This window comes from Rhineura floridana, chromosome 1, assembly GCF_030035675.1.
Source record: "Rhineura floridana isolate rRhiFlo1 chromosome 1, rRhiFlo1.hap2, whole genome shotgun sequence".
Lineage (NCBI taxonomy): Eukaryota > Metazoa > Chordata > Lepidosauria > Squamata > Rhineuridae > Rhineura > Rhineura floridana.
Genome location: NC_084480.1, coordinates 300326378 through 300353523, shown reverse-complemented (window position 1 = coordinate 300353523; position 27146 = coordinate 300326378). Strand labels below are relative to the sequence as shown.

Here is a 27146-nt window from a genome sequence, read left to right as displayed (position 1 = left end):
TTTTTCAAGTGATCTGTTATTGCTTTGACATCATTAACTGTGTATTCAAAACTTACTCTTTGAGTCAGGGTTAAAGAGCATAAATGCTTTAAAAATGTGCTTTATTTTTCATCTTAAAACAATAGAGGTGGAAAAAGTTGTTTGTCATGAAAGCACTTGACCTGATGTTGAGCAGTCTGTTTTGCATGACCCTCCAATATCTGTTCCAATGTTTTGATTTTTAAACATGGCTTCTTTTAGGCCAAGTGTGGGGACCTTTGCCCCTCCAGATGCAACTCCTATTATCTATGGCTATTGGCCATGCTTGTGGGAGCTGATGGGAGTTGTAGTGTAGCAACATCTGGAGAGCTAAAGGTTCTGCACACCTATTCTAGGCTCTAATTGTTGTTTTCATTGGGATGATGTGGTAGGTTGTTATGTGACCTCTGAGTAGGTCTCTTAATTCAGTTTGATCTGTTTTTATCTTGGCTTGGGTTTCTATTTTTATTCTGCTTTTAATTATTTTCCTGTGTTAGCCTGCAATCCTAATGATGTCTACTTGGAAGTAAGTCATATTGAATTCAGTAGGGCTTAATCCCAAGTAAGTGGGGTTTGGAATGAAGCGTTAGTATTATTTCAGTTCTATTTGCATTTTTTAGTAAGTTTATTTATTATTTATTTATTTTAATTTATTTATACCCCGCCTTATGGCCAAAAGGCCCTCGGCCTTGGAACTCTGTTAAATGGTGGGTGTATAACTCTCTAAAATTTGGTTTAATTCCTTTAGAACTATCCCTGGACAGTATTTCGCCATATTGATAAAATATAATTTCCCCCTTCTTTTAACATTTAACAATAGAACTTGGACAGAAGCAACTGAATAGAACACCTTCCATTGCCAATTCAGCTTGGCAATGCCAAGAGTGTTATGGGTCAGAAGCTTTCTGAATAATGTAATGTTGAATAATGTCGTGTTGGAGGAGAGCTTTGCGGATACCATGGACCGCAAAAAAGACAAATAATTGGGTGTAGAACAAATTAAACCAGAACTATCATTAGAAGCTAAAATGATGAAGCTGAGGTTATCATACTTTGGACACATAATAAGAAGACGTGATTCACCAGAAAAGACAATAATGCTGGGGAAAACAGAAGGGAGTAGAAAAAGAGGAAGGCCAAACAAGAGATGGATTGATTCCAATAAAGGAAGCCACAGACCTGAACTTACAAAATCTGAACAGGGTGGGTTATAACAGATGCTGTTGGAGGTCACTGATTCATAGGGTTGCCATAAATTGTAATCAACTTGAAGGCACATAACAACAACAACATAACACCATGGAGGTACCCTGTTAATATGAATATAGCCTTATTAGTAACTTCAAAAAGCTGAATTAGAAAGACTTTGCCATTTTACACTTTCAAAACGTAAAGGGCCCATTCATCTTGAGCAATTGATCTATGGGTCTTGTGGGTATAGATGAAGCATTTTTTCTAGGGCAGTGTTCCCAGAGATGACATTGAGCTCCTGTTACTGCAGTAGTTCTTAGTTGCTCCCATGGTCCATCCTTACCACTGGGCAAAAGTCAGGCAACATATAAGATTCAGCTGCCAATCTGATTGGCTTCTGTATGTGGAATGGAGAGGGGTATCATGCCTTTTGCCTTGCTCAGCAAAATGCATTAGATTGCTTCTGGCTCAAGGAGCAGCATTTTTGCCAGGCCCCCAAGAGGGTTCCTAAAATACTTTGAAGCCAAACTTCCTAGCTTAGGATTGCAAGGTGAGGTTTAATGGTGCAGCAACTCCCATTTGGTTAGGCCACAGAGAATAAATGGGTGATGACAGGGGCAGTTGTGAGGAGCCCAGAGGTGGCAGACCAGAATTATGCCTCTATCCAGGATTCCCTATAATTTTCTCCTCTATAAAAGGAAGTTTCTCATCTGTGTTTGTAGTCCATGTGTTTGGTGGTTTGCAGGTGCAAGTGATTAAATAGGAGATAGTAATCGACACTTCTGAATTTGCAGTGCCTGAGCCACTGAGAAGTAATTTCTTTCTAGATACCAGGCATTATTGCTGTGAAACTTAGTCCTTCCTCAGTTATTGATACTTGCTTCCATTCATTTCATATATCTGCTTTCAAAATATATTTCTTTTCCCCTCTTCACTGATCTGGTGACAGTGAGTTCCGTAAAGGCGGCGGCTCTTGCTCTGACCCTTGAAATGTGAAAGTATATGCAACAACTTCCTATTTAAGGCCATCTCATATCTTCTTTGGGTAGCATTTGTTGCCAAGCCAGCAGAAAAACCTCTCATTTCATTATGGTAGATGTTGCCAGGGGGTGGAATGCTCTCATGTGTCTCATTTTTCCAATCTTAAATTTAGTTCCCCACATTTCTACAGCAATTTGTGATTTAAAAAAAAAAGCTTGTGAAAATTCTTCAGTGTTTTAGTGTGAATTTCTCGTACTAAACACATTTTTGTATGCAGTTTTGATGAATGTACACTTTTTTGCAAGCAATTTCTCCTAACGTAATGCATTTTTGTAAAAATTACTTGGAGAATTGCACTGCAGAATTCAAATAACTGTGAATTTCTAAGGATGGCTGTGTTTTGGTTCTTGTGTTGTTTCAGAAAGTGTGAATTTGATAAATTCAGCTTTAAATGTAAACCAAATCGAATTTCTCCTCATCCCTAGATGCTACACAGTTGATGCACCATATTTCTTTGAATTGCATCATGTAGACATATTCACAATTTACAGCCTGCTTAATCAAAAAAGAAAAATCTATTAAGTATTCTACACTAACAAAATAGTGTAAAATAATTATTAAAAATAACAATAAAATCAATGGAATTTAAATTCATAATAAAATTTTATGTCTGGGTAGACTTCCCAAAACCAAGAGAGCCAATGTGGTGTAGTGGTTAGAGTTTTGGACTACAACCTGGGAGTCCAGGGTTTGAATCCCTACATAGCCATGAAGCTCACTGGGTGACCTTGGGCCAGTCACTGCCTCTCAGCCTCAGAGGAAGGCAATGGCAAACCCCCTCTGAATACCGCTTACCATGAAAACCCTATTCATACGGTCGCCATAAGTCGGGATCGACTTGAAGGCAGTCCAGCAGACATCTGAAACAGTACAGTGAGGGCAGTTGCCTGATGTTAATAGGCAGGGAGTTCCAGAGCATGGGTGTTCCCACGATAAAATGTAGAAAACTGCACACAGCTAGATTGTTGTGAGTCTGAGAGCTGACATTTGGAGGTTTTTAACTGTCTACTTCAAATGTTCAGGGGGTTGTGTTACTAGTACTAGTGACTTCAGTGTAATCTCTACATATGTGAGATTGCACCAGGAATTTAGCTCTGTCCTCATAATATTGATCTGCCAACCTGTTAATGAAAGAAACTATTCAGATTTCCACTCCTAAGCTGTATTTGGATACAAATGCTGAAAATTGAAGTTGCTGTACTAGAAGCCAATATTTGTTGGGTGGTGGTGGATGGGAAATGTTTTATGACATTTTGTTTTAATAAATGTTCTGTGTTGTATCGAACAGTCTTGAGCCCATGGTAATCTGCTTATATTTTCTTAATTAGATATGGATTACTGCTGCCAAGCAAGGAGTGAAAGCTGGTACATTCTTTTGGTCTAAGTAAGTAGTCTTTGGGAGGTGTTTGTGGAAAGTGAGAGCATGGGCGCAAGAGAGAATTAGTAACATAGCTGCAGTAAACATAGCGACTTGGAAGCAAATGCCACAGAAATTGACAGGTCTTAAAATTCCCAGTAAGGATAGAATTGAGCTGTCAAGATTCCCTGGCTCCATCACTTAATAGCTTTCTATCTGGACAATATCTCTTGCATCAGCGGTAGGCAAAATGGACATGTGGTGAAGAGTTTTGGAAAAGCATTATATAAGTAATGGTATTAACAGTGAACTAATATAAAAGGTACACTATAAATATAATTTAAGTGATAGAGGTAAACATGTCTGTGTGGCCCTCCAGATATTGTTGGACTCCAACTCCCATCAGCCCTAGTCAAGTTCCTGATAAACTGGATTAGATTCAGGGAGGCTGCAGTAGCTCTACCACTGGAACTAAATCCACCCAGAAATATATTAAGATCAGTGGTTATTTTCTTCTTATTAGTAAATTGGTGTAAAGAATAAAGTGAGATGAGATCAGCCCATTGGAAATGCCCCAGATCAGAGGATGCACAAAAGGCAGGTTTATTATTTTAACATTCATAAAGAACTAGCTGCCTTGTACTCAGCGTTGCTCAGTAATTCTAAGAAGCCAAGAAATCAGTGCAATTTTGATTCAAAATGGCACCTAGTTGTATCCAATTATAGATGAAAATGTGCTCCTTGATCTCAGGAGCCATCATGCAAAATTTCGTTATGATATATTAAGAAGTAGCCAAATGCTGAACAGACAAATGACTTTCTAAAACTTATAGTAGATTAAAAAGAAAAAAGCTTTTTTGTTCCTAGCTTGATACTTGCTAGATGGCGTTAACATGGATTGGGGAAGCTCTGGCCCTCTGGATGTTGTTGGACAATAACTCCCATCATCCCTGTCCATGGGTCACACTGCTTGGGGATGATGAGAACTGGGGAGTCCCAGTAACATTTGGAGGGCTGCAGGTCCCCCTTCTGTGGTTTAATAAGAACATAAGAAGAGCCTGCTGGATCAGGCCAGTGGCCCATCTAGTCCAGCATCCTGTTCTCACAGTGGCCAACCAGGTGCCTGGGGGAAGCCCGCAAGCAGGACCCGAGTGCAAGAACACTCTCCCCTCCTGAGGCTTCCGGCCACTGGTTTTCAGAAGCATGCTGCCTCTGACTAGGATGGCAGAGCACAGCCATCATGGCTAGTAGCCATTGATAGCCCTGTCCTCCATGAATTTGTCTAATCTTCTTTTAAAGCCATCCAAGCTGGTGGCCATTACTGCATCTTGTGGGAGCAAATTCCATAGTTTAACTCAGAGCTTGGAAAAGTTACTTTTTTGAACTACAACTCCCATCAGCCCAATCCAGTGGCCATGCTGGTTGGGGCTGATGGGAGTTGTAGTTCAAAAAAAGTAACTTTTCCAAGCTCTGGTTTAACTATGCGCTGAGTAAAGAAGTACTTCCTTTTGTCTGTCCTGAATCTTCCAACATTCAGCTTCTTTGAATGTCCACGAGTTCTAGTATTATGAGAGAGGGAGAAGAACTTTTCTCTATCCACTTTTTCAATGCCATGCATAATTTTATACACTTCTCTCATGTCTCCTCTGACCCGCCTTTTCTCTAAACTGAAAAGCCCCAAATGCTGCAACCTTTCCTCGTAAGGGAGTCGCTCCATCCCCTTGATCATGGGCATGGTTGCTTTGTTACAGGAGATCCATAGCAATCAGCAGCAGCAACAGCAGGCAGTATAGAAGTTTATAGTGTAGATGTGCTTTCTAGGTGAATCACACTATGGAACTAAAACGTGACACATCCATTCTTCGTGCCAGATTGCATGTGATCACAGGTAAACTAATTGTGCTGTTTTCTCTATTTTGTTCTAGTATGATCCCTCACGAGCGCAGAATATTAACAATACTGCAATGGCTAACCCTGCCAGACAACGAAAGGTAAGCCATCTTTTCCCTCCCCAGAGTGGCTTTGTGATGGGAATGGAAAGCTAACATAGCCAATATTCTTTGTAGATTGCTAGCTTTGATCAGCCGTGTCTATCCTTCTCGACAAGCTCATGACGTGAATGCCCTGTTGTTGGGGACGTGAATGCCCTGTTATTAATCACAGGAGTTAATGTTGGTTGGTGCGTGCTGTGTTTTTTTTAAATACTGTTTCATCTAATGTGGCTTAATGAATGTCATTCCTTGAGATTTGGGCAGATGTCAAGATATTTAATTGAAGGCATATAACAACAAGAAAGCTGAGTATACATGGCACTATATCCTGCCAATGGGCACAGTCTATGGACGTTGTTCTTACATTCTTTTTCCCCTCCCACTGACAAAACTATGGAACATTTCTTCATGAGAATGTACCTCTGTGCAACTCTCAGCATGCCTTCTAATATTTTTAATGAAGTTATGGTACAATGAATTGTTTAATCAGACTTTGGAAAACTTATGACTGTGTTGCAGTCTACTTTTTTTTCTTAAGGCAAGCTTTATTTGAAAGGGTCAGCTTGAGCTAGCCTGCTAAGGGAAACAGTTCATACAACCTTTTCCCCCCTTTTCTTTTCAGACCTTACACTTATGCATTCTACTCTGAACAACCAGATATTGCTGGCCACAGATACGGTCCCTTTGGCCCTGAGGTTAGTATAGTTCTTCTTCCATAAGTGAATAACACAACTCTGAGGTCAATGATTTGCCATTACAGCAGGGGCAGAGAACCTGTGGCCCTCCAGATGTTGTTCTATTCCCATCATACCTGGCCATTGATCGTGCTGACTGGGGCTGATGGGAGGTGTAGTCTGAAACATCGTGTGTGTGTGTGTAGTTTCCCTACCCCAACATTACAGCAAAAGGTGTAGAAATGTTAATCTTTGACTGAACTGTTTGTTTTTTTAAAAAGCTGCTGATTTATTCTACACATCTGTAAGAGAGGAGAGTATGTTGAAAATATAGAGGCTATATAATTAAAAGGACAGAAAAATGTTACTGAAAACTTCCAGCTGTAAGAAGCCCCCCAGGTGTGTCAGATGTGTGATTTTGGACAGGAGCAGGATTTATCAGAGAACCTTTACAGGCTGCCTCTTGGGTGTATTCCAAGTTAAAACAGTTTTAAAAAGCAGTGTGTGTACTGGGCTCCTGCTGGGAGGAAGGGCGGGATATAAATCAAATAATAAATAAATAAATAAAGAGCGATTATTGTGGTTAGGTTGCATAATAATAGGGCCCATTTTAATTGTTGATAACCATGATCGCTCAATCAGTTGGTCAGAAATATAGGTGCTCTTGAGGAAAAATTAGATGTTGTATAAAAACGCCAGTGAGGAAAAGGATTGCCCCTCTCTCCTTTTAAATGGTGTTTCCGCAAAACCCCATTCTGACCACAATACACAGAACCATGCAACTTGCTCCTGTGTTGAATTATTGTGTAATGATGTCCCTACCTGTATGCAGGGCTCTCCAGTGGTTATTGCCAGAATGCCACATTTTCAGGAATGATCCTCCCTTAGAGGAATGTGTTCTGGACAAGATAGCTTCAGAGCAGGAATGGAGCAGATGTCTGATACGGTTTGCATTTAAAAGCCAAATCTAGAGCCAGTGTGGTATAGTGGGTTAGAGTGTTGGACTACAACCTGGGAGACTAGAGTTCGAATTCCCACACAGCTATGAAGCTTACTGGGTGACCTTGGGCCAGTCACTGCCTCTCAGACTCAGAGAAAGGCAATGGTAACCCCCCTCTGAATACTGCTTACCATGGAAACCCTATTCATAAGGTTGCCATAAGTCGGAATCAACTTGAAGGCAGTCCATTTCCATTGAATTCACACTTTCCAAAGCAATATGGGGACTGAAACACAGCCATCCTTCAAAATTTGCACTTATATGAATTTTGCGATATAGTTCTCCAACCAATGTTTACAGAAAAATTGTATATTAGGGGAAAGTTTGCATAAAAATGAATATATTAGTGAAAATAACGTCCAATACATTGCATTTTTGTATATTTCTTGCAAAGTGTACTTTACTCAAAGCTGCATACCAAAAAGTGTGTGTTAGGAGAAATTTGCACTAAAATGCTGAAGAATTTTTAAAAAATTGCTAATTGCTGCAGAAATGTGAAGAACTGAATGTAAGATTGGAAAAATGAGAAACTGCAGGTACAGGAATTGAGAAATCCTTCCATCTCTATGTCAGAGATCACCTGAGCTGCCACTTTGCCACAGCAAATAAATTTCAAAGTTTAAACTGTTTACTATTGTTTAAAGTGTAACTTATTTTTAAAAGAGTAATCAGCTTAAAGAGTATTTGCCACTGTGGTGGTGCCTCAACCATGCAGGCTCTCTCTGAGGCCACCTCACCCTCAGTGCCTCAACCCTTGACTCCCTAGGGTTATTCATCAGAGCAAGGCATTGTCAGGTGGGAGGCTTTGCAGAGTTTTGCCATGTCCATGCTGCTGCAGCAGAAACAAAGAATCCTGGGAACTATAGTCTGTTCAGATACTAAGAGTTGTTAGGAGACCCCCTATTCAACTCACAGAGCTACAATTCCCTGTGTGGTTTAACAGTCGATCCCTCTTCCCAGGAAACTTTGTGTAGCACTGTGAGGGAAACAGGGCTCTCCTAATAACTCTCAGCATCCTTAACAAACTTAACTTTTTTTAGTGCTAGCAATGGGGTTCCCCCCTTTCCTCCACCCATGTGTACCCCACACCATGCCCAAATCTGCTCTGGAGTGTTGGGGGAAAACCCAGAACAGATTTATGGGATGAGAGGGGGAGATTGTTCCTCCACACGAGGAGAAATCCTTCTGTCAACAGAACAATTGCCTTAGCACTACATTGAATACAGCCCGCAGTTACCAGGATTCTTTGAAGAGAAGCCATGCATAGTGCAATTGTGCTTTAAATATCTGGTGTGGATGAGAGAGTCTTTTACTATCTTTACTTTTTTCCCCCCTAATGTCATGATCTGAGGAGAGGGGTGGTGTCCTGGCTACTGGATGGTTTTGATTTGGTGACCTACAAGTCAAGCCAAAATTTGTGCAACCCTGCAGTGTCAGGCCACATGGAGACAGTTTAAGGTCAAAGTGACAAAGCCCAAAACCTAGACATGCCTAGGGAAATCAATCGTGGATTCCTCCAGTTTTTGTCCCTCTTCTTTTAAAAGCAAAGATTGAAGCCATGATGCTGAGAGAGGAGGGGATTTAACCCTTTCCCTATTCAAACACACCCCTCACAACAAGCTGTTACTTGCTTCATAGCGGTGTGTGTCAGAGAGACACACACACAGACAGAGAGAAGATAGTACTGAGATATCCTGTGCTGCAGAAACTTTGGCCCGAAGTTTCTAAATGAATGTTTGAAGAAGTCGGTACAGCTGGACAAGCTGCACAGATGTTAAGATTTACTATGGGCAGGATTTTTTTTAAAAAAAGGATAGGAAGTATTTAATGTTTTTCTTTTTTCAGTTTTGAAAGAGCTGTGAATGTTTCATAAATCAGTTGGAAGGTAGACCTCAGAGGGGACCCCTCAGGGTTGCTTGCTTGCTTAGTAATCATGGTAGTCTGGCTATTGCATGCAACCCTTTTTCTCTCTACCCCCTCCCTCATCTTCCTTTGTACAGAGCTGGCTGCTCTTTAAACATTTGGAATAGATCTGGGCTTTTTCTGTCCATATGGTGTTTGAGCAACACATTAGAGCTTGGAAACAAACTTTAGGAAACCATGTTTTCAGTTTTAACCTTCCTACGCGTTTAAGGTCACCATAACTGATCCCAAAGAGGGACCAAAACAATTATCTAAAACTTGTTGTCCTAGTCCAACCTTTCCCAACTGGTTGCCCTCCATATCTTGTTGGACTACAATCCCCTTTATCCCTGACTGAGCTGTAGTCCAAAACCAGCTGGAAGGCCCTGAGTTGGGGGAGGCCGTCCTAACCTCTCATGTATTCTCTGATTTAATAAAGGTTTTAGCTGTTCTGTGACATTTCAGCCTCTGACCCACATTGTGTGTGAGACGCATTGGGGTAAGTTAGACCCCAATTAAAGTGAACCCAGGGGGAAACTGTACATCCAGGATATCCTCATACATTATAATAACATAAAAAATTAACACAATCGCTGCATTGATTATGATATTTCAGAATGTGTTTGTTTTGCAGTGCTGCCCCTCTGGGAGGGGGAAAAACAAAGCACAAGCAGGGATGGATGAATCAGTCCATTTCTAACCCATGTCATTTTTGCATGTGTACATTTCTTAAGTCCATTCTGCCCAGTTTGGCATTTTTAAAAAAACCTATTTGAATATTTATTTATCTCAGTCTATGCATTTCTAAATGTATTTTACCCTAGCATTTTGGTACTTGTTTTGAGCAGAGAACTGTATCAGAGAAGTGTGAAATCTGAAGGATGAGTATGTTCTGATCCATGTATTAGTTTGGGAGATGTGAATAAGGCCACTTTGCTGAAATATACAGTCAGAACAAAATTATCCTCCATCATTACATGCAAGGTGCTGGGGTCCAAGAGACCCATATCACTTGTCAACAATGCAGTAGCTGCTTTATATTGATGCAATCTTTAAGATAAGGACATGTTGGCTTTTTCGTACTGATTTTGCTCATAGAAAGGTCCATATAGCTATGCTTTTAAACTTCATTGAGGTCATATATCTTGCTAGTACTAAACCTGCGTTACTGGCTCTCTGTAAATTTCTGTGCTCAGTTCAAGGTGCCGGTGCTTAATTTTTTAAGCCCTATAAGGTGCCTGTGGCCCTGCAGATGTTTGGATTCCCAGTTCTCATCATCCATTCCCTAGCCAGCATGGCTAATGGGCAATAATGTTTGGAGTTCTAGTCAACATCTACAGAGCAACAGGTCCCTGCTATACAGGAAGGGAGATGTTTGATGCAATGTTTCCACATTGCTGGGTCCATGAAATCACTGGAGAATTGACTGTATGCTTTGTAGCAGCAATAAATAACTACCTGCACTGTAATATATTTAAAAGTAGTACTTTGGTTGACCAGGACAATAGCTTTTTGAACTCGGAAATCACCCTAAAAGTCTTCTCCATAGATAATGTGCCTTCTCACATTTTATAACTAGGCATTTGTCCAAGGAGCTTTGAGTTTGATAAAGATTTGAGCGTACCTGGGTCTCTCCAGTCTGTCATATATTTAATTTGCCTTACTGTACTGATTTCACAAGTAGGCAAGACTATTTGGGGGGGGGCTTTCTAGAATAGCAGTATGCAGATAGTAAATTCCTCCCCTGTGGTTGAGTTCACTGCTAAACCAAGAGATAAAGTTTGGTGATGCAAGGAAGAGGTATCTGTTGCCACAAAAGCTTTGTCCTAGAGCTCCAGGTTTTTATTGCATTGCACATACTGATCCTGCTAGACCATAGCAGGTGATATGGGATTGTCACAGTCACCACGTGGTTTGTAGATATCAAGGCACAATGAATCAATATGCACAAGGGCTGAAGCAGAAGTGGTATAGGGGATCTGTGACCTGATCATCCAAAGTTTTTTACTTAACAATTGATCCAAATTGAGACCCTCCTCCCCCCCCCCACTGGGGGGAAATGTTGAGAGAACTGATCATGAATCTCTTGTGTCATGTCTGTTTTAGCCCTACACTGGAAAAACCCTCAGTCTGAGAAGCATCCGTAGACCATGTGCTTGCTTTTTTCATCACAGTGGTCATGTTTGCATTCCCTCTCCTGGCCTGCTGACATGAGGCCAGGAGGACGACTTCAGCAGAGTGGTTTAAAACTAATACTGTTCAGCTTCTAAACAATTCAAGTTCAAACCATGGTTTATGAAGTAAACCATGCTTTAACTAACCAGAGTTTGTTTTTAAACTGTGTCCAAGGCTCATAGAAAGTGAAACTAAACTCTCCTGGAAGTTGTTGTTCTCACTGTCTGGCAGGGGGAGAGGGCTGGAGCATAGCCATAATGTCGTATACCATTGTGGGAAGCCATCCTTTGAGGCAGACCCTTGGCTGCCTCCTTTTTGTGTGTGATTCCATAACTCTTCTACAGAGCTAGAGAGTTTTATGCATCCATCTTTCACCTCTTGTGCTGATAACATGTTCTTACTTTTTCCAAGTGATGCTAAGATCTGGCTGGTTAATTAAGACTTGGCTTTCTCCTTAGCTCTAACTTAGTTTCTCTTTCAAAAGATCAGTATGCACATTTTGTACCTACATTCACAGTCTACTATGTGAACTATAAGTCGGTCAACAAACTCATGTGCTTAAGGACTATTCTGTTGCCCTTCTAACATGCTACACTGGGATGGCAAATCAGACTATTTAGAACCACTTGGTGACCCAATAAAGCTCTGGCTGCGCTTCTTTTGGAAAGAGTGAGTAAACTGTGAGAATCCTTCTTTTTTTTCCCCTTCTCTTGCTCCTCTTCTCATCAAGACTGCACGAAGCTTGAACTCTTCCTCCTTTAAAAAAAAAAAAGAAAAGAAAGAAACTCTGAAGCTGCTTTTTGGAAAGAGACAAATGGAGTTGGATTAGCATCTCCCTTCCAGCTGCTTGCCTAGGAAGCAATGAAACAGCATGGCAGATGGTAACACTGTTTTTCCTTCCAAGAACGCGGGTCTGCGATTGAAACAACAAAGGCAGAGAATGGCTAAGCAGATAGGAACAAACGGCGTTGTAAATCACTGCCGAGTCTTAAACCCCTTCGCTGTGTGTTCTTTCTTCCATTATTTTTTTCTTTTGAATGAGCTCTGCACTGCACTATCTGTCTGTATGTGAAATCTTGCACCCTTCTGAGAATCTGATCCTAAAAGATGCCAAGAACTCTCATTGGAGTAGTCAATTGGAGTTGCATGCAGTGTGGCTTCTTTTAAAGATCAGTTTAAAGTAGTATTGGACAACTGTGCATTGCTTGCCTCTGCGGCTCCTCTTCTTTTTTCAAATGGTTTCCCCTCTCCTCTTAATAAAAAGGACCATACGCTGTTCCCCCCCTCCCCCTCCAGCATCTGTCTTTAGGTCCTTCCCCACCAGATGCCATAATGATTTTGTACAATGGCAAAAAGGAGTCCAATCATGAAAGCTTTCTGGCTAAAAAAATAAAAATAACAAAATGGTATCCTACAGGTGGCAATAGTGGGATTTCTTCTCATTCAAAAATGTCTGTTTGATTTTCTTTTTAAGAGATCAGTGTGTGGATGCAGGGTACTGCTAACTTCTGCCAAACTTGCCAGTGAGAATACTGAGCCTTCTGATGTTTTTGACTGGGGCACGCCCCTTGCTGCATGGAACAGATAGAGAGTGGCCAATCTGGCCACACAGAAATCAAATGTGAATAACTTTTATGGCCTGTTGTTATATATTTGGCTAATATTTTGATTATCAGTATTTCAAGGCATAAATGTATGAAGTATCTAATGAAATCTTTTTTTTTTAATGGGGCCTTTTCCCACTAGAAAATCAATCTGTCCTTCAGAGAATTATGGTTTCTGAAAGGCTCTAGTGCTACTCTTATAAGTAACTGACTCCTTCTTTTCAATCTTCACCCTGATTTGACCTCTTAAGCACCTCTGCTGGCTTTAACCAAGACTTGATGTACTGAATCTGCAGCTGACATAGATAGTTTTAACTATCGGATGTTGGCTAAGATGAGCTTTTTCTGAGTCCAGGCATCTCTCTCCGCCAGTACAGGAGAGTAGTTTTGGCTCACCTCTTACTCCATCTAAAAGACCTAAGAGAAAGATCACTCCTAAGAGGAGACAGAAAAGACGTGTTGATTCTTCAAAGAGAAGAAGAAAAGCACCCAGAGCAGAACAATACTCTGCGGAATCCCGTCGGAACAAAGTAAGTTGACAAAACTGAAACACACCAAATTTTGAAGCCCCTATACACCTTGATTCCCCTCCCAACAAAACTTTGGAATTCTTTTCTTCAAAGTGAAACTTCCGATGCAGCCATCTTGAAAATCAACAGTCTGCTACTTTTTAATCAGCAAGGGTAGTCTGGCTTTCCCCCCTCATTTTGGACGTGTATTCTCCCTGTACTAGCCTTTTTAGTAGAATCTAACATCTTAACCATTTTTTTAAAAATGATACAGACGGGGTACTAGCAATAAATTCTGCTGAAAAGGTTCATCCAGAGTTCTGTATCCACAGGTGGAAAATTCTAGACCAGCCTTCAGAATCAAGCTTATCACCAGACTTCATATTTTCCATTCCAGCAAAAAATGTATTCTTTGAAACTGGGTGCCTGTCCATCTGGAACATTCTACTAATAGTACCTGGGAGCTACTGAAAAATATTACCAGTTTTCTTCCTTTCTTAATATGGCATGAGGCTGCTGTTCGTGTCCCCAGACTAGGATGCCAAAGGAAAAGCTGGTTCACAAGAATTGGTCTGTAAAATCATTGCCGTTTCATGGCCATAACCTTAACATTTAATGGCAGCAGTTTGTTTTTGGAAGATTAAAGGCTTCCTTGGAACTTCAGGAACATCATGAGACAATGAAAATTGGCAAAGAGTAGCAAAGGTTTATATTGGACATCTGTTTGAGCAGTCACATCCCTGGATGAGCAATTTGTACTTTGACAAGAATTTGATCATAGGGAAGGAACACAGGAGATGGGTTGTAGCTCAGTGGTAGAGCATCTGCCTTGCATGCAGAAGGTCAAAGTTCAATCCCTGGTATCTCCAGGTAAGGCTGGGAGAGAACCCTGTCTGAAATCCTGAAGACCTGCTGCCATTCAGTGTAGATAGTTCGGAGCTAGATAAACCAATGGTCTGATTTAGTATCAGGCAGAGTCCTGTGTTCCTTCAGGGTACCTTTATTCAAGTTTTAAGGTTCAATATAGGTCATGGAAGTTCCTTAGTTTGAAAGTGTGGAGGCTTGGCCAAGGTTCTGTAGCTGTGGGCCTGCAGAAGTAGACTGATGTTGATGTTTGTGTGTACTTTATTTTACAGTATTGGAAAAATGTCTCTTCGGATTATTGTGGTGTAAATGTATGTGACTAGTCATCTTTCAAGGATTTCCTCAGACGCAAATGGGCTCCTTTTGGGAGGAAGGGCGGGAATATATGTTTCATAAATAAATAAGCAACTGTTCCCACAAAAGCAAACAAGCATAACCCATCCCAAGCCACTCATTTGTATTTCATTATTCCAAATTCAAACTCCCAAGTTTAAGGTATGTATGTTAGAAGTGGTGGTGGGGAGCTGTTTCTGTGGTTGAGTAACAGATAGGCAAAATGCATTTGCCCAGTAGCTCTCATTCTTAAATAGCAAATCAACTTTGCTGTGAAAATCATTTGTTATATAAAGATGTCTGGCTTGAAGGCTATATGATCCTCCCCGTGAACTGTCTTCAAGGCTCATATTAGGAATCTGAGGGAAGCATATTTTATCAAATAAAAGCTAGCTTCTAAGTTCTATCATGACTTTTGGAGTAATGTCTTGGCAAGAAACTCCATACTGGGTCTTGGTGAGGCAATGTGATGTGTCAGAGTAATTTGATTGTATATGTCTCTTGCTTTGAGCGGTAGTTCCCAACCCCACTCTGACCACTTGAAAATTGCAGAAGGTCTTAGTGGACCACTTGATGTTCTTTCTGCCTGTTCCAGCAATTGCAATGAGTTGTGCTAGATACTATATTATTTTTAACTGCATTTTCATTGCTTCTTTTATTTCTTACATATTGCACCTTATTTTATTACAATTTGAATCCCACAGAATTTAAATTGTAACACAATAGAATACATTATAAGAAGTAAAAGGATACAATTCTCAAATACAGTTAGAATTCAACATGAATGTTTAATGTGATGCATGTGCCATCTCCTGTCTTCAACCACAATTCCACAGACATGCTGTGAACAAAGCTTGCGGACCACTGGTCTGTGGACCACAGTTTGGGAACCCTGGCTTAACAATTTGAATTTTGGGCATCTTTAGTTTGTTAGTCTAAGGATTTTTTTTTTCAAAAAAGTTTGAGTAAAAGTACTCAACTTGATTTATAGCAACCTTATTTAAACTTAGAGTCTTATGTGACGTTCCTTAAGAATGCTAGCCTACAAAAAAGTATGCATTCTAGCATACTTCACAAGCTTGTTTCTTTCCATATGCTCAGCGGTTCCCATGCAGTGGGCTAGACTTCGCCACTGCACTGTGGATTTCATAGAAAATCATACTGTTATGTTGAATTTCAAATACAAGTTTGACTATGTGCTCATGTGAAATGCATGGATGATAGCCTCATTTGGAGAGCAAGTTAATGGAGGTTAAAGGCTATCTGTGCCTTTAGCCACACAGTGGCTAAGTCATGCGGGAAATAGAATGCTGGACTTGGTAGACCTTGTTGGAAATAGGGCAAGAGCAACTCCTGTTTAGGTTCTTTTGTTTGTATTCCAGAAGGAAGATAGAGTTAGAGTCCTCCAGCTGGCTAGGCTTACTACTTTAGCTATGCTCTTCTCTACCTAACTTCCTTCCATTGTAAATTGACATTCTCCGGGAAGCTTATGTCTTCTACTACTGTCCAAGGAAGAAGGAGACATCTCTGCCTTTGTTCTCTCTCCTCAACCATGCAATCCCCAAGCCTGGGCATTGTGTCTCCAACTTAGTTAGTTAGTTAAAACTAGGTATGCCTTTCCTATCTACTATGTATTCCTATAAATAAAGTAGCTTTTCTTATTTTACTAAGTCTTAAGTCTCAGTGATTTAAATGCAGGGTAAAAGCCTGATACTTAGGTCAATACACACACTGGCACGTGCAGCTCAGACCTCTGAGTTACTCTGCTTGTATCCATAACAGACCTTTGGTCTGATCCATCAATGGATTATGTTATGTTCTCTACCTTTCTGGACTAAAGAGAAGTAAATTTGACAGATTGTGTCCTCTGATCCAAAGCCAGGGGTTTCTGTCTGTAAAACTGCATTTAAAACTGAACAGTATTTGGAGGGAAGAAAAAGCTAATTCTCACCCTTTGTGTAAATATATGCATATATAGATGGTTCATTCCCTAAGAGAGATTGACAAGATCCTGGGACAACTAATGGATGGGCTGAAGCAGTTGAACTTGCACCGATGTGTCAACATTATCTTCGTTGGTGATCATGGTAATTAAAAAAAAAAACTTCTATCAAAAGCTAAACATCTGAGCTAATGTTTGACTATTTTAATCCAGCAAAATGGGATTGGATTGGTCTCCAATCCAGCAAAAGGTGTCAAGATACTGTTAGTAATAGAGAAAATAACTTTTTCAGGATTCATATGACTTCCAGCATGTGTCTTCAGGTATTTAACATGTTTTTAACATATTACTTGTGGCTTCGGTGAAGTAAAGAGGAAAGTGTGTGAAATGCTCTTAACTGAATGAAAACACAGATTTCAAAGAAGGAAGACGAGGTTAAAAAATGTGTTGTCTTGCAGTGATTTGCCACCTGCGTAAACGCTTCAGGCATTTCCAAGTCTCTAAAGATAGCTTTGTTTGGCAATTTATATTTGACTTTCTCATAAGAAATACTTAAATTCCTAACAGGGGGACCAAAAGTATATGAATGTGACAAACAGACTGCTGAGAGATGAACTCCTAAAACAATGTATTTTACCCAAAGGAGGATAGTTCAGATGTTGCCATACTAAAGAGGTCATATGGTTTCTTGCCAGCCTGTTAGTGTGAACAGTAGTCAAACAGAAATTCTGCTTATGCTGCTGGAACAACTGGTACAAGCCCACACAATATATGAGTTCATCCTAGGACAGAGATAAATGGATGTGGCCGATGGTTATCTAATTCCTTATTTGAGCATAGGTTGTTGATGGATGAGGGTGCAGCTTCAAGGAGTGCCCATCAAAACCAGTATGAGGTTATTCTAGGCAGATAGGGTGACCTCATATACCTGTTTTGATTTTTTAAATTCATGGTGTCTGAATGTTTTTTAACTGAAGTCTGACTGGGCCAATGACCAATTAATCGCTTCTAAAACCAGACAAGAGCAGCTATAAGTATAACTTCAGTAATTAGAGAAACCTTGTCAAGTTTGATAAGACTCTTTTCATTTTAGCCACAAATTTCAGTTGTAATAACCTATCTCTTATTGCTAATAGATGTTTGTAGAAATAATGTAACTTTTAAAAAGAATATTGTTTTTTAAAACCAATGCAATAATATTTTTAGTGTTAAGGTGGCAGCTTTTGTACTTGGGAGAAGCACCATGTGACTCAGTGGAACTTGCTTCTAAATAAACATACTTGGGAATTGTGCTTCAGGTCTGTGTTTCCAAATGTTCTTGAATTCCTTATCAGACCTTCACTGTGTTTGCCATAATTCTTTGAAATTATAGCTGTAACCTGTTTTTTAAATGAATTTTTACCTATTTATTTATTTGATCTTCACTACAGATGCTTCCTTTTAAAATCTTAGTAAAGTCTTAAAGATTAGACACTTCTAATTGGTCTGAGTTATGACTGGAAGTATCTTAGGGGAGCTGACCCTTTGGTTGGTGTTCACATACTCTGAAGCCAGAGGGAAACGCTTAAGAGCTCCCAGAGTCTGCCTCTCCATCAGTTTGCTCTCAAATAACAAATATTTACACTTGAGTCTTTTTAAAAATGCAGCTTTTGTTCTTTACATTTTTTCCCTTTGTACAGGGATGGAAGATGCTACCTGTAACAGAACTGAATATTTGAACTCCTATCTGTCTAATGTGGATGACATAATTTTGATACCAGGGACATTGGGACGCATTCGTGCCAAAGCTAACAGCAACATCAGATGTAAGCTGATCTTTCCAGGATTCACCTTGTCTCTTTTGCATGTGTCCTGTTTTTTTTCTTGCCAGAAGTGATAGTAGTTGAACAGCAAAATTTTCACTGACAATTATCACGTTTTAAAGAGGCTCTTCCTTTTTCACAAATTTTGAGATAGTGCTGATGTTTAGCACTGACAAATTCATTCATTTTCTTAGATTTATATCCTGCTTTTCTTCCATGGAACCCAAAGTTGCATACATGTGGTCACCCATCCTGGCGTTGACCAGAGTTAAACCTGCTTAGATTCAGCCAAATGGTAGCCTTATGTGCCTGCAGTCCAGAACATACCCTGGGACCTGTTGATGAATATATCCTAATACAAGGATGGAGAGCCTATAGGCCACCAGATGTTGCTGAACTACAACTTCCATCATTGCTGACCTTTGGCCATGCTGACTAGGACTGATAGGAGTTGTAGTCCAACAACATTTGGAGGGGCATAAGTTCCCCATATCTGTCCTGATATGTATCATGCCTTTAGAAGATTTACCCTGTGGGTTGCATTCATGGATCTATGAGCAGAAGATGGGGGGAAATGCTATCATTGTACTGCATGTACTTGCAAAGATCATGGGCAAGAGTCCACACACTGCTGTAATCAGTAGATTGTAGAGTAGCTGCCATGCTTGCACGAGCAGAACATCGTTCTGAAATCTTAGTTTCATTTTTCTTGTGCAGCACTCTAGCACAAGGAATAAACAGTTCTACTATGAACAGAAGATACTCTCCACACATGAAAGCACACTTTTAGATCTAGCCCAGTATGCATAATAGAAGCAATTTTAATGTGAAATCTAATTCTTGTTCTGCAAACGTCTTCGCTAATTCAAGGCTCAGTTGATCTCTGTTTTCTCTTCTTCCTCCTGTCTCTTGCCAGATGATCCCAAAGCCATTGTTGCTAATCTCACAGTAAGTATTTGCTTGGAACACATTCTTAAAGGCTACTAATTATGGGCTGAACATTCAGAATGGTACTAAATCAGGGCCTGGGCAGAAAGATGCTGATCAGACTGTAATAAAGCTTCCTAAATAGGGCCCTTCGTGAGTGTGGAAGAATGCTTGTCGTGCTGTTTTATAACTTTATAACTTTTTTGGATAAGATGCACCAACTTGATGCCTTAATTCTCTGAACACAGTCCCTTTATCCCATCCTTTTGGAAATGGGAAGATACTTTTATGAGTAAATATTTTTCTAGTGCTCTGTTGAAAAATTTGATATCCTTTTAATTTTTTTTTTTTAAATGGACCTGGACTTGAAACTTGGCTTTTGGGGAAATGGAAGTTGAACTGGTTTTCCCATCATTGTATTAACACATTTTCTTCCTCCCCCCACCCCTGCACTATGCTACTCTTAAAGAATAATATTTGATGGAAGAAATTAAGCAACAAAGTATAATTCATTGCAGTCAACTGTAAATGACTGTTAAACTGTCAGAGCCCAAACTCTGGGACTGTAGCCAACTAAATTATACTCAGAATAGTAGGCCCGTTGACATTAATGGATTTAAATTAGTCATGTCCATTATTTTCAGTGGGTCTACTCCAATAACAAATAACATTGGATTAGGGATGTAAGAAGGCAGTGATTTCTGTCTTCATTGCAATCGCCAGCGTTTCTGTTCCACTGCAGCTCAGTTTCTGCCAAATACCGTTATTTGTTGTTGCTGTCCACTATTTAATGAAATTTACATAAGATGAATTTAAATAATATATCCACACCATTTATTTCAGTGTAAGGGAAATTTCAAATCGACAGCAAAAAGATTATTAATTGCATATTGATTGTAGGCTTTAAAAAGCAACAATATTGTGAGAGAACACCAATTGTATTCATTGGATTAATTTCCATTACAGACCTTGGATGAAAATGAAAACAGTGGCAATTTCCATTTCAGTTTCCAGTGGAATTCTCCAACAACCATACATTGGAAATAACCCTGGATCTTTTGGCCATGTGTTTATAAGCATGAAGCCTGAGCTCACTGGGTACACTGCTTATGTGATTGTAGCCTCAGGTTAAGTTTTCATCTGAACATAGATGATGGGCAAGATTCCTGCCTGAAACCCTGTGGAGCTGCTGCCAATTGGAGTAGATGACACTGGCCTACGTGGGCCAGTAAGGATAGGGGAGAAATTCAGGTTGCATTTCAGGCCGAATATATCAAATTTGCACTTTCTGAAACAGTATGAAAACTGAAATACAGCCATCCTTTGAAATTCGCACTTATCCAAATTTTGTGTTGCAGTTCTCCATCCAGTGTTTACAAAAAGTGTGCATAAAAATAAATATATTGGTGAAAATAACCAACAAAAATGCATTACATGAGGAGAGATCGTTTGCAAAAATATGTGCATGAGTCAAAACTACATACAAAAAGGTATTTATTAGGAGAAATTTACACTAAACTGCTGAAGAATTTTCATGAGGATTTTTTTAAAAAAAATTGCAAATTGCTGCAAAAACATGGAGAACTGAATTTAAGATTGAAAAACTAAAACTGAGAGAACCAAAACTGATAGATCCTTCCATCCCTATGCCAATGGTCTGACTTCATGTAAGCTTTATAAGAGATGAAGGTAAAGGGTGCCTTGCTGTTAAGCAAGATAGCTGTAGAAAGGGCTCCTACTTCTGGCGGCAGATGGATTGGACAACAACCTACATACAGTTCCTCATTCTAAACTTTCTTTCTTTGTTTCAGTGCAGGAGGCCTGACCAGCACTTTAAACCCTATTTGAAGCAATATCTTCCTAAGCGTTTGCACTATGCAAATAACCGAAGGATTGAGGATGTCCATTTGTTGGTGGAAAGAAGATGGCATGTGGCCAAGTAAACAAATCTCTCCTGCCCTTGTGACTTTTTTCCTTTGGAGATTTCCCATTAACTAGATCTAATGCCTATAAAAACCAGTGAGAGTTCTTGGGTTCCCAGCCATGGCTAAGAGATGAGCTGGGTCTGCATCAAGCCTGAGTGGTTACTGAGACAAAGAATTGCTGCATGGTTACTTGTTAGCCTTAAGAAGAGAGTCGTATAGAGAACGATAAAAATGTACATTTTGCAAGTTGGACTATTTGCTCTTCAGTAGCTTTTCCTCTGTTTCCTTATCAGCACAACTATAATGGTATGAGTAATGACCAGAATGATAAAATAATGTATCTTAGTTAGACTCAGGCTCCAATCCAAACCCTACTTCTCCGTGAGTAAGCCCCATTCAATTTATGAGTAGCCATGGTTAGGATTGCAGCCTTAGTTTTTTCAAGGGTTGAGAGAGACTTCTTGGTAAAAAAAAAAATTCTCATGGTGTCTTAGGTTTTCAGAAACATTGATTAGGATGGCCTGATGTCAGTCTGGGGGTGTTTGCGTCTTTTCTGACCCCAAGTGAACTTGCTAGCTTTTAATTAAGGTGTGCTAAAATAGGTTGCATCCGATGCTAGCCCACTGAAGACTAAACCCATAAAATTAATGAACATGACTAACTTAGGGTCTAGTAATTTGTGGGTCTACTCTGAGTAAAATGTAGTTGGATACAATCCCGTGTGTCCACAATAAATTAGTAAGGGAAACCTTGTTTTCAAATGTGGTCTGAAAGATTCTTATTGTAGAAACACACTCACTGTTCCAGTGTGTCCCCATCTCTCTATTCTGAAAATGGGCACACGATGCTAGTCAAACCCCATCCCTTTTTATTGTAAAGCCTGGTGGGAGCAGCTTAAGTGTTTGTTTTTTAAAAAATGGCTTCAAAAAGATTTCACAACTGATCGGCAGATCAACTCGTTCCCGGTGTGGCTAATGGAAACACTTTGGTCTGGCAACTAGTGTGTTAAGAGCCTTAATGTTGCATCTTTTTGGATTCTGTATGGAATATCCCAGCTTTATTCCCTTACTATCAAGAGGTACTAGCTAAACACACCTGATACATCACTGGGAACATATCAGGATATACTTCTTGGTATGCTTTCAGTCCCTGGACCATTGTCTGGTAAATAAAGCGCCTGCCCCCCTGGACTACAAAAGGTTTTTTGCAAAACAGGCCCAGTAGTTTCATAAATAGCTGTCTTTCTTCACTTGTCATTTGTTCGCACAAAGTTTACAGGCTGGTTATGCAATGTTGCATAATGTGATGGTTATTCCACAGCACCTGTCCCTGTCACTTCCCTTACCGCAAAAAGTCAGGTTTTTTTGGTAGGGAGGGGAATGGGCTTGTTGTCCCATCATTCCAAATCCACTTTAATAGTGCAAGCTGGATTTGCTGATATGTGACGGAATCCCCCCCCTTAAAACTGCAACAGCTTGGAAGCACTCTCTTTCGAAAACTGAATAAAAAAGCTATATTTGAACTCATTGATGGTAGTAAAAAAAGTCTTCTTAAAACTCCTAGGAGACCTGGAGAGGTGTTTAAGAAAACAACTGGAAAATGCTTTTTCAATGGAGATCACGGATATGACAACAAGTTCAATAGCATGCAGGTAGGGGCAGCAGAGTACTTGCATGTGGGACCGTGGTTGAGGAAGGGAGGCTATAGTGGGGACACACATGAATCTTTTTTTGAGTTACTGTGAAGAGCAGGCAGAGTGCTTTAGCTCCCAATCAGAGGATAAAATTCCTCTGCCCACTCTTTAGAAGTTCAGAGGGATCTTTTACTTCTGCTGTCAGTGCGAAGCACCACAGCTCTGAGACTGGAAATAAAGCCCTTGCCTGCTGTTTGAGATGAAAAGTCAGTGTTTCCTCCACCACCGAGTAGGAGAAGGAGGAAAGCTGTCTTTCCTTTATATAGATCCTTCTGTCATAAGTAAAAGGCAGCATTTCCAGCCATGTCATTTACATGCTGGAGTGCAAAGAGCTGGATCTGAGGATTGCATGCATGTGTGTGTATTTGAATGCATGCACATACAAGTGTGAGAGAGTGAGTTCTGTGAGACTGCATGTATGGTACATGTATGGTGTGTGTGTGGAGTTTGTATGCGCACACATTGGCCATACACACCACTGGCATGTGGCCCTTGGAGGGCTAGCTGAACATCAGTGTGGCCCTCAGACCAAAAATGGCTTGCCACTCCTGAATGACAGAATGCACTCAGCCATAATTATGTTACGGTTTTCTTTTCTGTCTTTTCCCTTCAGACAGTCTTTGTAGGCTACGGACCTTCATTTAAATACAGGACAAAAGTACCTCCATTCGAGAATATAGAACTTTACAATGTCATGTGTGGTAAGTGGCAGCACTTTTTTTTTTTAAATCTATTTAAGAACATAGGTGTGCCTGCACCAAAACTTCCTTTTCTGCTTCCGTTCTAGGACTGCATTTTTCTTTTGAGCAGTTCTGCTGCAGGCCAAAGGGCAGAATCCTAAGCTGTTGTCTCTTTTAGAGTGATCTGCTATGCTTCTTTAACTTAAAACATTTTATTATTATTCTCCCTCTCGGCAAAAGTGCTTTCAGCGTGACTGACCAATTGTAAAAGACCAATAGTTAAAATCCGGATAATATGACAACAGGAATAAAAACAGATGGCCAGATAGAACTGGATCAAGCAGATATTCAAACTATGTTCACCTGATGCTGGAAAGGCATCTAAGTTGACGTCAGGCAATACTCCTTGTGTGTGTGGGGCATTCCAAATGTGAGGTGCCATAGCTGAAATGGCCTTCTGCTTATTTGCCACGTACCTGCCTTTCTGAAGCCCGAGGCACCCAGAAATTGGCAGCTTCTTGTGGGAGGTGTTCCTTGAGGTCTCGGTCCAGAAATTCAGTGCAACAAACATCAACGGCCGTATTGCAGTTGCAGAGTAAACTCCTACAAGTGCTATCAAATTTCAAATGTCAAGCCTGCAATTCAATCCTGTGAGCAAAAATAAAAACACTAGCCCATGGAACAATGCAGCTGTAAAAGGAAGCTTTATTGGACACCTCCAATAGGAAACCAATGTGTTAATGAAAGCAGAGCAGATTTTGCAGATGTTCACTTACTTGTCCCATGTCCAGAACGGAGATCCATCCAGTGAATATGATCAGTATTCACTGTTGTTGTCAGTGTGCAAACTATGTGTAATTAATGACCATTTCCCCCATTTGCACAGTTTCCTTTGCATTGAAATGAATGGTGTGAAATAACATAATTAATTAACACAGCATAGTAGGCAGAGAGACAAATAACATTTTTGTCGGAAGCCAAACTGCAGTGGAGCAGGAACAGCGCTATATGTAGCAAACATGGGTCGGAGTGGAAATTGATGCCTTCTTATTTATTTATTTATTTATTTAATTTATCCTAGTTGGGATGGAATCTGCCTGCCACTGATCCGCCCCATGCCCACCCATACCACAGAGAAGGAGGAGGCAAGGAAGGAGCCCCCTTCCCCCAAGTGAAGTGATGGAGTGGAGGATGTGGAAACAGCCTCCCTAGCAAGGCCAGGCCATGGAAGAGATTGAGGAGGTGCTGCCCTGCAGGGCAAGCAACAAGCTGCAGGCTGGGATGGGAAAATAATCTGCTTAATTCCGCCACCACCACCCCGTAGTCAGAATTAAGCAGTTTTTTTCACCAATCTCAGCCTGCAGCCTGTCTCTTGCCCTGCGGGGTGGGTCTTCCTCTTCCTCCTCTGTGGTCTGCCCTGTTCAGGGAGGCTGTTGCTGCAGCCTCCAGACTATCATTTTACTTGGTGGACGTGGTCCTAATGTACACCTGATCCACACACTCAGAAAGTGAGTTGGAATATGTTGCTGCCCTGAGAGATTGGAGAGAACGTCTGCTCGCCACTCAGCTTGCAGCATAAACACACACTTAAATGAAACCTTTATCTCTGTGCCTCCAGATCTTCTTGGATTAAAGCCTGCTCCTAATAATGGGACCCATGGGAGCTTAAACCACCTCCTGCGGAGCAGCACGTATAAGCCAATCATACCAGATGAAGTTGCTAGGCCGCTCTACCCTGTAGCTACAACACCTTCATCTGTCTATGACCTGGGATGCATGTGTGATGATAAGGTAAGGTCATAGAAACTGTTGGTACTGGGGAGACCCCCCAGGCAGTTACATTTTTAATGTCTGCTAGAAATATGTGAAATACTTAATGGTCCCAGATGTGCAATCTGACCTGGTGCTACAAAGAGAAATCAATAACTCTTTTGCCTGGCATTGCCTGCCCTGGGCTGATTTCCACTTGTAGCAAGCAATACTCTGAACTGGTCTCTTTTGCTGATATTTCCTCTGAGTGTAAAACTAAGCTTGTGTCAACTGAATTTACTCAAATGCTATAGGAAAAGATCCTAGATTGGTTCTCAGCAGCTTTGAACTGTTAGACCATTGCAGAACAAGGACTCGAGACTAATATTCACTAATGGGCAAAAACCCCTTGTGGTTTAAGAACATACCTATAGCCAACAGATATTTCTACCAAATTTTAACAAGCAGGGAAATTGGGCAGCTATAGTGAATGCACCAAGGAAAGCAGGAGACCTGACCTCCTCTCTGAGATATTGGACTGCCCTACAAATTTGTCGAAATGCAAACACAATTTGGGTTGGTCTTCCACAGCCCAGTCCACTCTGGGCGACGTACAAAATAAAAACATACAAATACATTAAAACATTAAAAACCTCAACAATAATAATAAAACCTAACCCACCCCAAAAGCCTGCCTGAAGAGCCAGGTCTTCAAGGCCCGGCGGACGCTCATCATAGAGGGGGCATGGCAGAGATCATTTGGGAGGGAATTCCACAAAGTGGGGGCCACAATTGAAAAAGCCCTCTCCCTAGTTCTCACCGGTCTAGCTGTTTTAACTGGTGGGATAGAGAGAAGGGCTTTTGAGGCTGATCTTGTTGAGCGGCATCCCTGATGATGTTGGAGGCACTCCTTCAGATAGACTGGGCCGAAACCATATAGGGTTTTAAAGGTCAGGACCAACACCTTGAATTGGGCCCGGAAAACAACTGGTAACCAGTGCAACTCCTTCAGCACTGGAGTGATGTGATCTCGCCAGCGGCTGCCTTTAATCAGATGAGCCGCCGCATTCTGTACCAGTTGCAGCTTCCAGATCATTTTCAAGGGTAACCCCACGTAGAGCGCATTACAGTAGTCTAGGTGAGAGGAGACCAGGGCATGTACCACAGATGGGAGCAGATGGTTGGGCAGGTAGGGGCACAGCCTCCGTATCAGATGGAGTTGATACAGCGCCGCCTGGCTCCCAGCTGAGACCTGAGCCTCCATGGACAGCTGGGAGTCAAGAATGACCCCCAGGCTGCAGACCTGGTCTTTCGGGGGCAATTGTACCCCATTGAGCACCAGGTCAGCATCCCCCAACCTTCCCTTGTCTCCCACAAACAGTACCTCGGTTTTGTCAGGGTTCAGCTTCAGCTTATTCCTTCCCATCTAGCCACTCACTGACTCCAGGCACTTGGATAGGGTTTCTACAGCCAACCTCGGTGAAGATTTGAATGAGAGATAGAGCTGCGTGTCATCCGCATACTGGTGATACTGCAGCCCAAATCTTCTGATGATAGCCCCCAGCGGCTTTATATAGATGTTGGACAGCATTGGGGAGAGGATGGAGCCCTGTGGCACCCCACAAGTGAGAGGCCAAGGATCCGAAACCTCATCCCCCAATGCCACTCTCTGGTACCTACCAGAGAGGAAGGAACGGAACCACTGCAATACAGTGTCCCCTATGCCTAACCTCTTCAGGCGGTCCAGAAGGATACCTTGGTCAACGGAA

At 41.0% G+C, this 27146-nt stretch overlaps 1 protein-coding gene across 3 annotated transcripts in view; it reads left to right on the top strand.

Annotated features, from left to right (window-relative positions):
* Positions 1-27146, top strand: part of ENPP2 (ectonucleotide pyrophosphatase/phosphodiesterase 2) — a 117705-nt gene that overhangs the window by 64449 nt on the left and 26110 nt on the right. For all 3 annotated transcript variants that reach the window (XM_061605653.1, XM_061605663.1, XM_061605642.1), the window contains 10 exons: positions 3579-3634; positions 5533-5598; positions 6221-6293; positions 16638-16746; positions 18281-18406; positions 19320-19351; positions 21142-21269; positions 22819-22906; positions 23562-23649; positions 25247-25419. In XM_061605653.1, coding sequence (XP_061461637.1) covers positions 3579-3634; positions 5533-5598; positions 6221-6293; positions 16638-16746; positions 18281-18406; positions 19320-19351; positions 21142-21269; positions 22819-22906; positions 23562-23649; positions 25247-25419 — 939 coding nt within the window. The remainder of the gene's footprint in view (positions 1-3578; positions 3635-5532; positions 5599-6220; positions 6294-16637; positions 16747-18280; positions 18407-19319; positions 19352-21141; positions 21270-22818; positions 22907-23561; positions 23650-25246; positions 25420-27146) is intronic.